This window comes from Jaculus jaculus, chromosome 6 (genome assembly GCF_020740685.1).
Source record: "Jaculus jaculus isolate mJacJac1 chromosome 6, mJacJac1.mat.Y.cur, whole genome shotgun sequence".
Taxonomy (NCBI): domain Eukaryota; kingdom Metazoa; phylum Chordata; class Mammalia; order Rodentia; family Dipodidae; genus Jaculus; species Jaculus jaculus.
The window spans coordinates 61,769,815-61,787,698 of NC_059107.1; the positions used below are offsets into that span (position 1 = coordinate 61,769,815).

Consider the following 17,884-nt stretch of genomic DNA (forward strand, 5'->3'; position numbering starts at 1 on the left):
CAGGTAGGTGCGGCCATTGTTCTGCCCGCCGCCCCCCATCCCGCGTTCCCCAGGACAGCCTGCGGGTTTCATCCGGAGTGGGGACGGCGGGCGCGGGGCCTGGGGGCGGGTGGGAGCCGGCTCCAGGCCGCTGATATGCTCCGTCTCTTCCAGCCCCGGGCCCTGGCGGTGGCGTCCTGAGCCGTCCCGATCTCGCCGGTGGGCCCCGCCCGCCCCCATGAGCGCCCCCGGCTGACGGGCGAGGCGAGGCGAGGCGAGGCGCCGCGGTGGAGCCGGCGCGCCACGGGGGCGGCGGGGCCATGGCTTCGCTGGACCTGCCCTACCGCTGCCCGCGCTGCGGCGAGCACAAGCGCTTCCGGAGCCTGTCGTCGCTGCGCGCGCACCTGGAGTACAGCCACACTTACGAGACGCTCTACATCCTCTCCAAGACCAACAGCATCTGCGACGGCGCGGCCGCCGCCGCCGCCGCCGCCGCCTCCTCCGGCTTCCCGCTGGCGGCCGAGCCCGCGGCCCTGTTGGCGGTGCCGGGCGCGCGGCGCGAGGTCTTCGAGAGCACGTCCTTCCAGGGCAAGGAGCAGGCGGCCGGGCCTGCGCCCGCCACGCCCCACCTGCTGCACCACCACCAGCACCACCACGCGCCCCTGGCCCACTTCCCGGGGGACCTGGTGCCCGCCGGCCTGCCCTGCGAGGAGTTGGCCGAGCCGGGCCTCGTGCCCGCCGCCGCGCGCTATGCGCTGCGCGAGATCGAGATCCCGCTGGGGGAGCTGTTCGCACGCAAGTCCGTGGCGTCCTCGGCGTGCTCGACGCCGCCTCCCGGGCCCGGCCCTGGCCCCTGCTCTGGGCCGGCCTCCGCCTCCCCCGCGTCCCCTTCGCCGGCCGACGTGGCCTACGAGGAGGGCCTGGCGCGCCTCAAGATCCGCGCCCTGGAGAAGCTGGAGGTGGACCGGCGGCTGGAGCGGCTGAGCGAGGAAGTGGAGCAGAAGATCGCGGGCCAGGTGGGCCGGCTGCAGGCCGAGCTGGAGCGCAAGGCGGCGGAGCTGGAGACCGCGAGGCAGGAGAGCGCGAGGCTGGGGCGCGAGAAGGAGGAGCTGGAGGAGCGCGCGTCCGAGCTCTCGCGCCAAGTGGATGTGAGCGTGGAGCTGCTAGCCTCGCTCAAGCAGGACCTTGTGCACAAGGAACAGGAGTTGAGCCGCAAGCAGCAGTGAGTAGGCCCTCGGGGTCCAGCGGATGGGTGCCCGTGGGTGTCACTGTGCCACCCTACCACTCTGCATGTGCCTGGATGCCCTATGAGGCCTGGCTCTGTCACAGGAGATCGAGATGAGCATGTGATAGTGGTACGTGTGGGTCCAAGAGTGATGGTATGTGTCTGGATAGAGCTTAGGGACCCAGTACCTGTCATTGAAGGCTGTGCATTGTCCTTCCCTAGCTGCATTTGGTACCAGAACCTCTTCCCCCCTCTCCCATTTCCATCATATTTTCCCTGTCATGATTTGTGTGTGTGTGATGTGTTGAGGCTCTCCATACACTTGCCTGCAGCCCCATTGTGCTTCCACCCATTCTTGGTTTTTTGTTGTTGTTTTTTGTTTTGTTTTGTTTCAAAGTAGGATCTCACTCTAGCCCAGGCTGACCTGGAATTCACCGTGTAGTCTCAGGGTGGCCTGGAACTCATGGTGATCCACCTACCTCTGCTTCCCATGTGCTGGGATTAAAGGTGTGCGCCACCATTCTTGTTTTTGAGCCAGAATCCGATTCTGGATTCTGGAGGTTGTGGGGCCCCAACCGTTTTTGGGTCCCTGCTTCCCTGTGTCAACACCCAGCTGTTTATGTGGAATCTGGAGATTCAAATTCTGGCTGTTTTTAGGGCCCTCAGGCCCAAACGCTTAAGAACTCAGCAATCTTCCCAGCCCTCCTGTCCTCAAAATCATGCATGGGGCTGGAGAGATGGCACAGCCGTTAAGGTGCTTGCCTGCAAAGCCTAATGACCCGGGTTCAGTTCTCCAGTACCTATGTAAAGCCAAATGCACAAAGTGGCTTATGCATCTAGAATTCATTTGCAGCGGCTGGAGGCCCTGGTGGATCCATTCTCTGTCTCTTTTCTCTCTCTCTCTCTCTCTCTCCCTCTCTCTCTCTCTCTCTGCTTGCAAATAAATTTAAAATAATAATAATAAAAAGCATGCAGACATGATGCCATTTCTCTCTACTGCCATAATTCCTCCTCTTCTTTAAACTACTACCCTTTATCTGTCCCTATATAAGAACTCCCTGAAAATCTTACACCTTATACTTCTAGTCTCCCAGTTTGTTTGTTTTTTTGAAGTAGGGTTTCACTGTAGCCCAGGCTGACCCAGGATTCACTCTGTAGTCTCAGGGTGGCCTCGAACTCACAGTGATCCTCCTACCTCTGCCTCCCGAGTGCCGGGATTAGTGGTGTGCACCACCGTGCCTGGCCCAGTTTCTTCCTGAACTCAAATTCTCTCTTGAGCCCACTATGATCAGGTTTATACTTCCACCACTGTTCCCATGTCACTCATGACCTTCATGTTGTTGAGGCCACTTCATCTTCCTTGACCCACCAGCAGCATCTTCCCCAAATGATCCTTGAAACACTTCCTTCACTTGGCTGCCAGGACACTCCAGGGATTCCTTCCTCCCTCTTCCCCTGAAACAGGATCTCTGTGTAGCCTAAGCTGGCACAAACTCATGATCTCTTGCCTCAGTTGTATTGCGATTACAGGTGTCAATCACTACACCCAGCGTCCTTCTGCCTTTTTCTGCTCATTTTGTCTTCTTTGTTGGCTTCCCCTCACTTCTTCAGTCTGTAAGCAAACTCTGTAGATGTCATGTATGGGTCTCCATTTTTTTTTCACAATTTTTATTAACATTTTCCATGATTATAAAAAGTATCCCATGGTAATACCCTCCCCCCCCACTTTCCCCTTTGAAATTCCATTCTCCATCATATCCCCTCCCCATCTCAATCAGTCTCTTTTATTTTGATGTCATGGTCTTTTCCTCCTCTTATGATGGTCTTGTGCAGGTAGTGTCAGGCACTATGAGGTCATGGATATCCAAGCCATTTTATGTCTGGAGGGAGCACGTGGTACGGAGTCCTACCCTTCCTTTGGCTCTTACATTCTTTCCGCCACCTCTTCCGCATGGGTCTCCATTTTCATATGTGCTCCATAGAGACGGAATTTTCTGTTTTTGTTCACTGGAAAACCCCAGGACCTAAAGCAGTGCTAGGAGACTAGAATCAATGTTAAGTGGATGTGTGAATGACCATGAATATAATTGGCAATTCTAAGCATGCCATGTGTTATAATGCAACCCCGGGAAGGCAGTACAAAGGATGAGTATGCTTCTGCACCTGAGCATATTTCTAATGTGTTGACCATGGCTTACAACTAGTTTGAATGTTTCTGAAAGTGTGCATTTATGTTTGAATGTACTGGTAAAATACATTCCATTGTCCCTTACTTGTTTCAGAGTGTGATTGTGTGCCTGAGAATGACATGAAATGAGAGCGCATAAAGGTATGTGGGAAGCTGTGTTGGGGGCTGTGTGTGAGGATATTTATACATGGCTGTGTGACTCTTAAGTGTATGCCTGCGCATATTCCTGTGTGGGAAGGACATGTAATGAGGTTACAGTGTAATGAGGTATGTCTGTGTGTTCAAACTGGACCATGTTTCTGGTTATGGAATGGGTATGGGGTTGTGTGTGTGCCTGGAGTTGGTTGTATGTAGTTCTTTGTATGCCTCTAAGTATTGGGCTGTCCAGTTGTGAGGTTGAGTGTGTGGAGTGTGAATGTGGGACTCAGGTATCTGCCTGTGTTTTGTGTGTGGGCCGATGCGTCATGTACCCCTGCAACCATGAGCAGACACTGCAGGCTGCTGTGCCCCATGTCTCCCCACTGGCCAGGCTTTCCTCCAGCGGGAATGGTGGGGGGGCAGCCAGGCCAAGACCCTGGGGTAAGAGACTGATCCGGACCCAGGGAGGTGGTGCAAATCGACCAGTTCCTGAAGGAGACAGCAGCGAGGGAGGCCAGCGCCAAGCTGCGGCTACAGCAGTTCATCGAGGAGCTCCTGGAAAGGGCGGACCGTGCTGAACGCCAGCTGCAGGTTATCAGCAGCAGCTGTGGCAGCACACCTAGTACCAGCCTGGGCCGTGGAGGTGGGGGCAGTGGCCCTGGGCATGGGGCCCGGGGCCCAGGCAGAATGGTGAGTACACACCTGCTCACATGGCCCCTACTGTCTCCCTGCACACACTGCCTCATGTCCCCAGAATGCTCTGGGCTTCCTTTCTTTGGCTGTTCCCTCATGAGCCAACTCTAGGTCTAAAGTGGGGTGTGGGAACAGGGCCCCTCTGACGGCAGAAGCACTGGTCCCAAGGCTGTGGTGAGGTGTACTTAAGCAGCCTCAGCCCTCAGAGGCCCATCTCTGCACATCCCTGCACATGAGAGCCCAGGAGCCACAAGCTGGGCTCTGGGGTGCTGGGTGGGTAGCTGGGGAGGGGGCTGGGGAGCCTGCCTGTCTGGGCTGTCTCTTTCCATTCATCCATCTTTCCCAACTTTGTCCTTCTCTCTTTTCTCTTTTCTCTCTTCTTTCCATCTTCTACCTTCCTCTCCTGCTATTTCCTCTTCCTCCTCTTGCTTCTTCTGCCCACCCTTCCATCCTCTCCTGTTCTGGGGCCACAGCGAGAACATCATGCAGGCCCAGCTGTGCCAAGCACATACGCCGTGTCACGGCATGGCTCCTCTCCCAGCACAGGGTAAGCCTCAGGCCTAACCTGCCCCATCCAGCCCACCCTTGCCCTGGAAGATCTGTTAGCCTTTCAAGAGTTTGTCTCCGCCCCCTCTGCCCATCCCTCTGGGGTCTGTGGTCTGCCTTTCTATACTCAGGGAGCTTTTGGGAAGCAGAGCAGTGGTCACAGGGGCAGGGTGGGAAGTTTGGGCAGCCTGGTACCTCTCACCTTATAGCCTGGTTTTCTTTTGCCCCCTGCCCTAGGGCCTCCAGCCGCATGCCAGCTGCATCCCAGAGCTCAGGCTGCTATGACAGTGACAGTCTGGAGCTACCTCGGGCAGAGGAGGGGGCCCCTGAAGACACTGGCTCTGGGGGCTTGAGCTCAAGAGCCCAGGCTACCAATGGTGGCCCGGAGAGATCTCAGCCCCCTCGCAGCTCAGGCCTGCGACGTCAGGCCATCCAGAACTGGCAGCGTCGACCCCGCCGGCACAGCACTGAGGGGGAGGAGGGTGATGTGTCAGATGTTGGCTCCCGCACCACTGAGTCAGAGGCTGAGGGCCCCTCGGACGCCCCCCGCCCTGTGCCTGCTATGGCAGGGCCACTGAACAGCTGCCGGCTCTCGGGTAAGTTCTAGGAGGGTGAACAGAAAGGCCAGCTTTCTCAGCATTCTGGGACCTTTCAGGGGACACAGGGCAGAGGTAGTGACTCTACTCAACTTCTGTACCTCTGTTCATCATGCCCACACATACCCATGCTGTGAGGTACCTTTTAAGCCTGGGGTAGGGATTTGTGTGACAAGGCGAGACTGCAGTGACATGAGGGTGGGTAGTTGTTTGGTGTACAAGATTTTCCATTAGTGGATTCTGTGCATGTGATAGGCTCATCACAGGTAGGGAGGAGGAGGGTTGACTCTAGGTTCTAAAGCCCCTAGCACAGGGATTAAGAGTAGCCAGCCACTTAAATGGGAGGTTTAGGTTAGAGATTAGGGTCGGGGTGATCCATAAAAAGAAAGTTTACTTGGGCTGGGTAGAGTGTTTGCCTAGCATGCACAAAATCCTGGGTTTAATATACAGCATAGCATAAAACCAGGTATGGTTGCACATGTCTATAATCCTAGCACTCAGGAGGATCACAAATGCAAAGTCATCCTTGTGACATAGTGAGCTCAAGGCCAGCTTCCTGTGCTAAATGAAACCCTCCTATCCACTTAAAAAAAAAAAAAAAAGCAGAAGCAAAACAAGGAGAGAAGGGATGGAGAGGGAGGGAAGTTGATAGTCTATGACAAAGGAACACCCTTTCTAATCCAGAAATTTGGGATGGAAGCAGACCCCTAATCATTCCTCCCAAGGTGCTGGTCCCCATCATAGGTATCATGCCTATTCCTCCTACAGCTCCTGGCCTGCCTCAGTTTCCCACCCATAGCCCTGTGCTAGCTTTTGACTCTCCACTGTCTCCTTTGATCCTGGTGTTTTCAGCCCGCCCTGAGGGAGGCAGTGGACGAGGCCGGCGAGCAGAGAGGGGTAGCCCCTCACGGTCCAATGAGGTCATCAGCCCAGAGATCCTCAAGATGCGTGCTGCCCTGTTCTGCATCTTTACCTACCTGGACACCCGCACACTGCTGCATGCTGCTGAGGTGTGCCGGGACTGGCGCTTTGTGGCCCGCCACCCCGCTGTCTGGACAAGGGTGCTGCTTGAGAATGCCCGAGTCTGTTCCAAGGTACCTGCCCCCACCCTGCTAGGAGTTCCTAGCACCTTTGTCCTGGAATAATGTGACCCAAGTCTTGTTCTTGCCACCCTTGCAGCACTGTAGGTCTGTAGCTCTCTATAATACTCTCATGGGGCCTCCTACTCTGGGGCTGCCATTCACCAGCCAGCCAAACAAGTTCAGATCCCTTATCATATGGCTGCCCTCTCCTGCAGTTCCTGGCAATGCTGGCTCAATGGTGCACCCAGGCCCACTCACTGACACTGCAAAACCTGAAGCCCCGACAGCGGGGAAAGAAGGAAAGCAAGGAGGAGTATGCCCGGAGCACCCGGTGAGGCCTGCAAAGGGTGGGCAGTTGGGTGGGTGGGTGCTCCTGGGCCACAGACCTGGAATCAAGTGGGGATATTTCCCAGAGGAGGTGACTGCAGGCAGCTCCCTAACATCTTGGTCATCCCTAGGGGCTGCCTTGAAGCAGGACTGGAGTCCCTGCTGAAGGCGGCTGGGGGGAACCTGCTGATCCTGCGCATCTCACACTGTCCCAACATCCTCACTGACCGTTCACTCTGGCTGGCCAGCTGTTACTGCCGTGCCCTGCAGGCTGTCACCTATAGGTGGGTCCTCACAAGAAGCAAAGCCCTCTATACCTTGGGCCCCAAGGATTCCTAGACACTGTATGTTAATGGTAGAAGACATGAGAATGGGTCACTCCAGCTTTATATTTTCCACAGGAGTGCCACAGACCCGGTGGGCCATGAGGTCATCTGGGCCCTGGGCGCGGGCTGCAGAGAGATTGTCTCCCTCCAAGTGGCACCACTACACCCCTGGTGAGCCCAGATAAGGGTGGGTAGGGAGGAGAAAGGATGGTGAACTTGTCCAGGGCTAAGGACTGAACAGATCAGCTGTTGGAGAGACAGATTATGCTTGTTAATCCATGTGTTGAGGCTTTAGGAGTAGGGTTGTGACAGAAGACCTAGAACCCTGCCCTGAATTAATAGCACTGTGGGCAGCCAAACCCTTAGTTTCTCAACTTGCATTAGGGTTGTTGCTGGCCCGATGAGGTCACATCCACAAAGTCTGCAGGATCCATGGCACATGCTTGACTTAACAGCAGATCTGGGCGGGCAGTGTATAATGTACAGAGGACACTAGGTGTGGCGGCATGTGCCTGTTGTCATCTCAGCTACTCAGAAGGCTGAGAGAGGAGGATTGAGTTCAAGGACCTGCCTGAGCAATTTATCAAGACCCTTGTATTAGTTACTTTCCTTGTTGTGACAAAATACCTGACAAGAAGCAAACAGAGGGAAAGGTTTATCCTGGTTTACAGCTTGAGGGTTTTTATTATTTCATTTTATTCATTTTTAATTTTATTATTATTTTTATTTTTTTACTTTTTGGTTTTTTGAGGTAGGGTTTCACTGTAGCCCAGGCTGACCCAGAATTCACTTTGTAGTCTCAGGGTGGCCTCCTACCTCTGCCTCCCAAGTGCTGGGGTTAAAGGCGTGCGCCACCATCTCATTCTAGCCCAGGCAGACTTGGAATTCACAATCTAGTTTTAGGGCAGCCTCGAACTCACAGTGATCCTCTTACCTCTGCAGTGCTTGGATTAAAGATGTGCTTAATATACAAACGTATATATATACACACATACATACATATATACATATACATATACATATATATATATACACACATATATATATAAAATACTTTATTTATTTGAGAGAGAGAAAGCAGTCAGGGAGATAGTTTTTGGGTTTTTTTCCCTTTTTTTTCCCCCCCCAAGGTAGGGTCTCGCTCTAGCCCAGGCTGACCTGGAATTCACTCTGTATTCTCAGGGTGGCCTTGAACTCACAGTAATCCTCCTACCTCTGCCTCCCAAGTGCTGGGATTAAAGGCATGTGCCACCACACCTGGCAAGAGTTTTTTTTTTCCTTAATTTTGTTCTTTTATTTGAGAGACAGAGAAAGAGAATGGGTGCACCAGAGCCTCTAGCCACTGCAAACGAATTTCAGACACATGCCTTGTACTTCTGGCTTTCATGGGATCTGGAGAATTGAATCTGCATCCTTAGGCTTTGCAGGCAAGCACCTTAACCACTAAGCCATCTCTCCAACCCTCTTTCCTTTTTTAAAAAAATAATTTATTTGCAAGCAGAGAGAGAAAGCAAGAATGAGAATGAATAGACATGCCAGGGCTTCCAGCCACTGCATAGGAACTCCAAATGCATGTAACACTTTGTGCATCTGGCTTTACATGGGCAGTGTGGAATCAAACCTAGGATATTACACTTTGCAGGCAAGTGCCTTAACCGTTGAGCCATCTCCAGGCCCTTCCCCCTTTTTATTCAGTATTGAGTCTCAATCCATGGAATGGTACCACCCACAGTTAGGGTAGACCTTCTCATCTTAGTTAACCTAATTTGGAAACTCCCTCAGACATACCCAGAGGTTTGTTTCCTAAGTGATTCTAGGTCCAATCACATTGACAAAATTAACATCATTGTTGGGTGTGGCAATTCACACTTCTAATCCCAGCACTGGAGAGGCTGTGGTAGAAAGATTACTGTTGAGTACTGTGTGATCTGGGCTAGAGTAAAATCCTGCCTACAAAACAATTTCTAAAAACAAAACTGAAAAAAGTTAACCATCACAACCCTGTCTCAAAGCAACTAAGTTGGTTATTGGTGAACCCAGGGTGTGGAATTATCTCTACTTCATCCTCAAACCAGCAAACTTTCACTGCACCTTGTCATTCCAGAGCTCTTCATGTGCCAGCTCTGCCCAGGCTCCTTAGTGTATCTTCCCGAACACTTAATGGATTCAGTCACTGCGCCTGCTAGACTCCCCTGTATCTCTCCTGACCCCAGCTATTGTCCACTCTGCAGTCATTTCTACTTCCTTAGACTTAGTTCTCAGGGCAGAATTTGTGAATGTCTATCTCTGTATCCCTGCTACAACAGGCATAGCAGATAGCATTGAGATACTGTTGCCTGGGTGAGTGTTGAAGGGTGAAATATTCACAGAAATACCAAGTTTGGTGTGAGTGGGGCCACAAAGGCACACTGGGAAAGGCCAGGAAGGGTCTCACTAAAAGACTTATGTTTGCATTTTATCTAGAAAGTACTAGAATGGGGATTTTAGGTTTTATAAAGAAGGGTGTTTTTTTTTTGTTTTTTTAATTAATTCATTTATATGAGAGAAAGAAGCAGAGAGAGAGAGAGAATGAGCACACCAGGGCCTCCAGCCACTGCATACGAACTCCAGATGTGTGTGCCCCCTTGTGCATCTGGCTTACATGGGTCCTAGAGAGTTGAACCGGGATCCTTTGGCTTTGCAGGCAAACGCCTTAACCACTAAGCCATCTCTCCAGCCCTAAAGAAGGGTTTCATAAAGACTGGGAGATGGCTCGGCAGGTAAGAGCACCTGCTACTCAAGCACAAGGGTTTGTGATGACTAGACTTCACCTAAGTTCAGTCCCATGCACCCATGTAAAATGCCACAAGGCCACACATTCCTGGAACCCCAGTTTTGTTGGGGATAGAGATAGAATTGCTGGGGCTTGCTGTTAGCTAGTTTGACCATAAAAGAAAAAAAGAAAAAAAAAGCTCCAGGTTTAAGAAGAGACTTCATCTCAAAGAAACAACATGGAAGAGCAATAGAGGACATCTGGAAGTTTACTCTGGCTTCTGTGTGTGTGAACATGGGGCACACACCACATATACTGCACACAAGTGCAAAATAAGTAAATAAAAGATTAGGGCTGGAGGGATGGCTTAGCAGTTAAGTGCTTGCCTGTAAAGCCTAAGGACTCCAGTTCAAGGTTCCATTACCCAGGACCCATGTAAGCCATATGCACAAAGTAGAGCATGCATCTGGAGTACGTTTGCAGTGGCTGGAGGCCCTGGTGAGCCCATTCTCTATCTATAAATAAAAACAGGTTATTAGCCAGGTGTGGTGGTACACGCCTTTAATCCTAGCACTTGGGAGGCCATCCTGAGATTACATAGGGAATTCCAGGTCAGCCTGAGCTACAGTGAAACCCTACCTCAAAAAACAAAACAAGAGGCTGGAGAGATGGCTTAGCGGTTAAGGCACCTGCCTGCGAAGCCTAAGGACCAAAGTTTGATTCCCCAGCACTCATGTAAGCCAGATGTACAAGGTGGCACATGCATCTGGAGTTGGTTTGCAGTGGCTAGAAGCCCTGGCAGGCCCATTCTCTCTCTCTCTCTCTCTCTCTCTCTCTCTCTCTCTCTCTCTCTCTCTCTCACTCTGCCTCTTTCCCTCTCTCAAATAAATAAATAAATATATATATTTAAAAAAAAACACAACACAGGGATTAGCATGGCCCCTGTGCAAGGATGACATGCAAATTTGTGAAGCGTTCCAGATTAAAAAAAAATTTTTTTTAAAGGTTATGGTGATGCCTGCCTGTAATCCCAGCACTTTGGGAAGTGGAGGCAGAAGGGTCAAGGATCCAAGGCTGTCCTTGGCTACATAGTGAATTTGAGACCAACCTAGGTTACATGAGACTATCTCAAAAACTGAGAGGAGGATAAGGAAGAAAGAAAATAGCTGGGCATGGTGGTACAAGCCTTTAATCCCAGCACTGGAGCCAGAGATAGGAGGATCGCTATAAGGCCACCCTGAGAATTCAGAGTGAATTCCAGGTCAGCCTGGGCTAGAGTGAGACCCTCGAAAACCAAGAAAGAAAGAAAGAGGAAATTGAAAGCCAGGCATGCTGGTTAACTCCTATAATCCCAACACGCAGAGGCCAGCCTGTTCAACATAGTGAGTTCTAGGCCCACCTGGACTATATGTAAACCATTATCCTCCATCCCCCCAAAAAGGCTGGGGAGATAGCTCAGTGGGTAAAGTGCTTGTCATACAAGTGTAAGTATGACTTTAGAATCTATGTTAAAAAATAAAATAAAAATGAAGCCAGGTGTGGCGGTGCACACCTTTAATCTCAGCACTCAGGAGGCAGAGGTAGAATTGCTGAGTTTGAGTGGAAGTACACAGTGCCAGGTCAGCCTTGAAGAACCTGAAAAAAGGTGTGTGGGAGGGACAATAAAGTCAGACCAGTGAATGTTCTGTCAGAGACAGTCCATGCTTTGAGGGCAGGCTTCATGTCTACTGTCACAGTGTATCCCAGAGCCTGGCTCCATTGTCTCGGCGATACCACACACTCGATAGGCTGTAGGAGTGATTGGCATTGGTGACAGTGTGAAGCATGAATGGAGACTAGTAGCAATTTAGAGTAACACCATGGCATTCTGACCTATGGCTCCAGAATTGTTCTGGAATCAAGCTGTGTGATGTGGCAAAAGGAGTCAGGGATTGTTGGCTGGGCACAGGGAGGGATCCCCAGAGAGGAGCAGCACACCTGGGGTGTCCGGCTTCCTGACGCCCTGCTCCTACATTCTCCAGCCAGCAGCCCACACGCTTCAGCAATCGTTGCCTACAGATGATTGGTCGCTGCTGGCCCCACCTGAGGGCCCTGGGTGTTGGAGGTGCTGGCTGTGGTGTGCAGGGCCTGGCATCACTTGGTGAGTCTTTACTCAGGGTTGGGGTGTGGGGGTCAAGAAATAGGCAAGGGTGCAAAGCTGCCCCTATGAAATCATACAGGGGCTAAGGGCTGCACCCTGAGTGGTGGCAGGGGACCAAAAGTATTGGGCAGGCAGTGACCTGGGTAGTTTGTCAGCAGTCCCTACTTCTTCATCTCCCTAGCAAGAAACTGCATGCGGCTACAGGTCCTGGAGCTGGACCACGTGTCGGAAATCACCCAGGAGGTGGCGGCTGAGGTCTGCCGGGAAGGCCTGAAGGGACTGGAGATGCTGGTGCTCACAGCCACCCCTGTCACTCCTAAGGCCCTGCTACATTTCAACAGTGAGCAAGGGGGGAATGAGGGCAGGGTATGGCTGCCACCTGCCCCTATTTGTTCAGCAGGGTTTTAGCCCTGTCTTTATCAGCAATCTCTGAAGCCAGCATGGCATTCCAAGCCCTGTGAACTGTGGTGTAAACAATTCAGTTCCACAGATGCCCTCATTGGTGCCAGGAGCTATGTGGTGCCATCAGGCCCTTGTGAGAGCCTCTAGCTAGGGCAGAGGCAGAAAGCAGATGGTACAGAGTACAGGTTCTGTACACACTGCTCTTCAGTTGTGTGACTGCACAGATTTCCTGTAGGAATTGTATATTCCCATCTTTTCACTTTGTATAATGGGTAAATTCAAAGATACTATGCTTCAGTTCCCCCTAGACCTGACAGCTCTTGCAGTAAGGACTTCACCTTTCCTTTGGGCTCCAAATCATTACTGGTCCCACACCTCCCTTGTGCCGGCCTCCTCTGCCTTCACTGGAGACATGGGTACCTAACTTGGGCTGCTCCTGCCCTGAGTCCATCATCCAAGGCCATGTAGCCCCTGGAAGGACCCTGTGTTGAGTGCTTGAAGGTTCCTTCATGTTTTTCTTTGTAGTATTGGGGATAAAACCCAGGACTTTGCACATGCTAGGTAAGTATATACCACTGAACTATGCCACCAGCCCTTTTTTTATGTGGCCCATCTCAGAATTGCCAAAGTAGCCTCATACTTACTGTGTAGTAAGGTCTTGAACTTGAAATCCTTCTGCCTCAGCCTTCTGGGTAGCTGGGACTGTGCCACCAACAACCTAGTTTTCTTGACCTTGTCACCTCTATAACCCTCTTACCACTTTCCTGCATCCTCATGGCCACACCCTGGACACTACCATCAAAACTCACTGTTTTGCCCTCAGAATCCACCCCTCTCAGCCCCTAACTTGGCCGTGCCTCTCACTGACTGACCACTGGTTCCTGATGCCCTCAGCTCTACTTGATTATTTCCCATCCATCCTCTTCATGATCCAGCCTTGCTTAAGTTATTTTCAATTGCCCAGGCCATTATACAATTGTCCTCTCTACCAGGGAAGTTGCTAGGGCTGCCATGTATTTGATCGTCAATCACTAGTCCTCCCAGAACACTTTGGTTTTCCTTCGTTTTGAGCTATGGCCAGCACAGGCCTGCTCACCTCTTATTCCTGTGGCTGGCCACAAATGTCTCACTGAGGTCTGATTTCATTAGTGAGAGGATACAGCCCACTGCCCAGGCCAAACATGGGCCCCTTATTCACCTTCTCCCAGGCATCTGCCGTAACCTCAAGTCCATTGTGGTCCAGATTGGGATTGCTGATTACTTCAAGGAGCCCAGCAGCCCTGAAGCCCAGAAACTGTTTGAGGACATGGTGACAAAACTCCAGGTGAGAGATGGGCTCTGTGGCAACCTAAGACTCCTTGTCTGGGGCTGGTGGCCTAAGGAAGGGTGGGCAGGAGCCCCCATCCCACCACTGAGGGAGAACTAATGCAAGGATCTGTCTGTAGGCCCTGCGGCGGAGACCTGGCTTCTCAAAGATTCTGCACGTCAAGGTGGAGGGCGGCTGCTAACCCGGGTAGGGGGCGGCAGGGCCCCTGCCAGCCCCACACCAAGGTACTTTTTGGACCCCCAGAGGGGCTCTGGCTTGGACTACACCTTTGGAAGTCTAGTGTTACCCTTCTCCTCCTGGAACAGGAGCAACAGGTGACCAAGGGCACAGCCTCCCCAGGGCAGGGGCTTGGACAAAAGCTCCCCTCCAACCTGCACCCACATCCAGCTGGAGCAGCCTTCCGGCACAGCCAGCAAGGAGCTATCACCACCAGCACCTGGTTGTCATCGCCAGAGGATCTGTAGTAACTATCCAGTGACTTGGCTCCTTAGACAGGCTTCTCCTATCTGAGGCCTACTCCCTGTCAGGGGCCTTAGCAAGACCACAGGCCAGAGGGTGTTGTTCAGGGCATCTCAGGCATGGCAAGGAGGGCTCTATTCCTCCCTCTATGGGGCACCCTCTTAAGACAGCTCAGCTGTATTCCAGATCCCCATTTTCTAAGGATGATCCAGGCAGACCTAGGGACCCAGCATGTGGTCAGCCAAAGCTGAGGGCAGCTCCAAGGTATTGATTTAGAAGGGTTTAAAAAAAAAATCACCCAAACCTGCCAGGATTAGGCTACCTCCCCCAACAGGGAAGGGACCTGCAGAGGTAGATTTACTCATGCCCACACCCACACCCCAAAGCTGAGTTTGGAACAGTAAGGGATGCATTTGTGTACAGGTCACTCCTGGAGGAGGGAGGGAGGCCACCTGCTGTGAGAAGGAATCTCCTAACCCAAGTGCTTGGACAGGAATCTGACGGCCTTTGGGTTTCCAAGACCCCTGTCTAGGAGGGTGGGTCCTGGGCTGCCCAAAGGGGCTTGCCTTGCATCCTCATCAGTTCACTTGCTTAAGGATGTGGCCTTGCCAGGGAGCCAGACCGTTGGGCCAAGGGCAAGAAATGCCCTCACCAGCCCCTTCCCAGGCTCTACCAGTCCTGGGCTGAGACTGCAGTGGGAGCCTTTGGCTCAACTTAAAGCCACAGAACGCTGGTGGCGCAGGCTTCATTGGTCCTTGCCCAGTTCAGAGGACCAGGTCCTAGCACCAAGGCCCCAAAGACTGAGCTCCCTCTCTCATTCCTCCTTTCTGGGTCAAGGGTCCTGCCCAACCTCCATTTGGACAGATTTTCAAACATGTAACCTAACTCTTAGGGTTTCTTTTGCTCCTGTACAAGATAGTTTCTCAGCCCTAATTATCACTAGGTCGTGGCTAGAGATGGGATCATTTCCCAGTTTTCTCTAGCTGATACCACTGGCTTAGGTTACTTCCAGAACTGCACACCTGTAGCTCAGAAGTGCACCCAGTTCTGGGGCTGTCCCAGCTCTTCAGCATTATTCTGACTTCTGTGGCTTGTTCTATCCCCTACCCTTTAAAGGCCTGAAATGCCAAAGGTGTCACATCAGCTTCATGTCCAGTCATGCTCAAGTCTTGTCTATGTGACACCGGTGCCCCTGCTCGCCCAGCCCCAGCTCATTCCACTTCCCCAGTCCTGTCCCCAGAAGTTGCCGGAAACAACAGCACAATTTTCCTCTCCTTCCGGGGTTCAGAAGGGAGGTGGAGGTGCACTCAGGACCTGTCTGTTTTGCCAGCTGCATCCTTACATCCCCAAGGCCAGAGGTGCTGCCCTGTCTCCTGGACAAAGCACAAGGTGCCCTGCCTGCCCTCAGAGAGCCGCCATTCCTGAGTGCCCTGCCTGCCCTCAGAGAGCCGCCATTCCTGAACCACAAGCTGTAGGCATCTTCTCCCTGTGTTTCGCCTACTTGGATAGCTGGTATCAGTTAAAGGGTGCACAGCCAGTGGGATGGGGGCAGGGCCAGGATTGATGCTGGGGCTAGACTCCGGCTCTTCCTCATCCAGAGTCCCTGAACCCCTCTGGTACTATGAAGACCCCTCTTGCTGATGCAAGTAGGCCCTCCCAGGGACAATTTCCAGGAAGCCAGTGAGGTCTCAGCAGGGTTTTCTTGCTCTGAATAAATGGGAAATGTAAACTGCGTAGGCTTAAGCCGTTGCCAAAAGTGATGTATCACAGTATGTCTCTTGTACTCCTGGCTGGCAGCATTGGGATCCTGGTCTTCATGCATGCTTCAGGAACCAATACCTTTGTAGCCTTGTTCCTCCAGTACCGCCACCACTTGCTGTTCCTTTGCTCTCTCCCCATGTAGGGAGCTACACTGCTGGATGCTTCATTTACCTCCTGAGCAACCATGAACCACAGCAAGGGTTAAGGACGACAAGGAACTAGAACATGGGCTTGGCTTCTTTCAGATGTTTAAGCCCAGCTTTACCCACCCAAAAGGGAGTCCTTTTTCCTGTCTCAGCCAATTAAGATGCCAAAACAGCATGTGTGATAAGCCAGAACAGACCCTGCTCCAAAGGCCTCAGGTCTATGGAGAGTTCCCATGGGTGACGGCCACTCAGTGTCTACCATTCCCAGCCTTGCCATACAGCCTTGCTCTAGTGCCTGGAGAGTTCTGGGATGTTTGGCCTGAGTACCCCATGCTTAATTTAGGCTGCTTTCCCATGGCACTGGCAAACGTACGCACCTTTACCCAGAATCTTAGCTTTCCACCCACCAGGGCAGACTGCTACACCTGAATCAAGCCACTCCTTTTCCTTGTCCTATGAAAGCAAAAGTTAAGCCAGCTCCTTATGAATTGCTTAAAAAGGAAAGGAGAAAGGAGCCTTGCTTCTAAGGCTTGCTGGCTGCTCCAGTAAGGTTTAGCACCATCCTTTACCTTAGCTACTGCCTATTCCCTGACTTTCCTCTAACCCTTCAGAACACAGGTGGCAAGTTGCGAAGGCTCCAATCTCTTTAAGGCACTAAACTGAAGGAGACCTTCCCAGAATAACTACTGGTGACAAAGGCCTTGTTCCTGGTAAGCTTAGGAGTATAAGCAGGAGTCAGTGATTATTAGGGTATGGCCAGTGCCCAGGAGTTAACCACAGACAGTGTCTGGTCCAGCCTATTCTGTCCCTGAAGAGCATTAACTTCCTCTTGCTTCCTCATCTAGCCTTGGCCCAGGCCTGCATCTCTGTATATATTGCTTTTAGTGTGTGTATGTATTTACTCCTGGACAAGTGTGTTCAGCTGTGACCCTTGCTGAGGATAAGGTTAAAAGTTGGGTGAAGAGCCAAACACCAGGCCTCCCTCCCCAACTCACTGGGACCTTAGCCAGTCCCAACTGCCCTGACAATCAGGCAGGCACCCCACCACGAGGTTACCTCGGGCCTCTGCTGCCAGCACAGCCCCAGGGAGGCTTGGCCTTGGCAGAGGTTTCATGACTAGTGCCAGATGGCCTGGCTCAGGACACTGCTGGTGGGACCTCCAGAACTGGCCCCTAGGCCCTGCCTTCCCTGCACAGGCAGGCTGCAACAGGCCTGAGCAGTGCCAAGGAGGCTTCCTCACCCCCACAGACAAGGCAGAGGGGTGGAGATGAACTTTTGGTTTTACTTTTCTTTATAAAGTGGTGCCTGTACCTCCAGCCCCCAGGGGGCCTTCCCTGGCCCCACTTCTCTGCCCCACCCAGGCGTTGCCATCCCAGCACTTTCCTCCATGTCACCCGGATGCCCTTTGCTGAATGTACCTGAGTGTATGTATTTAAAAGGACTCATATGGGCATCAGAGAACTGATGGCTCTGTATCCAATAAAAGATGGTGAAAATGGTCTATTTGGCCTAGGAAGTTAAGTGACTTATGGCTATTTGTCACCAAAGCCACTTTATTTTGTTTCTTTTAAGACAGGATCAGTAACTGCAGATGACCTTAAACTTCCCATCCTCCTGCTTTCACCTCCTGAGTATACTGGGGTTACACATGCACCACTGCATCTAGTTTTATGCAATCCTGAGATCAAACCCAGGGCTTTGTGTATACAGGGCAAACAGTATACCAACCATTCACCCCTAGGCCTCAAATAATCTTTCTGCAGCTAAGGTACATGGATATAGGAGGTAGGCCACCCA

General features: G+C 52.0%; 1 protein-coding gene and 1 pseudogene across 2 annotated transcripts; both read left to right on the forward strand.

Moving 5' to 3' along the window:
• The first annotated feature begins 297 nt into the window (after positions 1-297).
• Positions 298-17,588, forward strand: Fbxo41 (F-box protein 41). Of its 2 annotated transcripts, XM_045153104.1 has the most exons (13): positions 298-1,201; positions 3,995-4,220; positions 4,697-4,770; positions 5,007-5,365; positions 6,218-6,459; positions 6,663-6,778; positions 6,906-7,058; positions 7,176-7,271; positions 11,874-11,992; positions 12,174-12,332; positions 13,603-13,718; positions 13,840-13,945; positions 14,027-17,588. In XM_045153104.1, the coding sequence occupies exons 1-12, from the start codon at positions 300-302 to the stop codon at positions 13,900-13,902; spliced, it is 2,625 nt and encodes an 874-aa protein (XP_045009039.1). In that variant the 5' UTR covers positions 298-299; the 3' UTR covers positions 13,903-13,945; positions 14,027-17,588. The 2 variants fall into 2 exon arrangements, with proteins under 2 accessions (XP_045009039.1, XP_004668337.1); XM_004668280.2 differs by having other exon boundaries at positions 13,840-17,588.
• Positions 10,741-10,839, forward strand: LOC123461895 (annotated as a pseudogene).
• Positions 17,589-17,884: the final 296 nt, after the last annotated feature.

What these genes read in the sequence shown, in the direction of transcription:
- Fbxo41 (XM_004668280.2), top strand. Translation starts at nt 300, where the DNA reads ATGGCTTCGCTGGACCTGCCCTACCGCTGCCCGCGCTGCGGCGAGCAC. An exon ending in CTGCAGGCTGTCACCTATAG is followed by an intron (nt 7,059 to 7,175) that starts GTGGGTCCTCAC and finishes TATTTTCCACAG; the next exon opens with GAGTGCCACAGACCCGGTGG. An exon ending in ACATGGTGACAAAACTCCAG is followed by an intron (nt 13,719 to 13,839) that starts GTGAGAGATGGG and finishes ATCTGTCTGTAG; the next exon opens with GCCCTGCGGCGGAGACCTGG.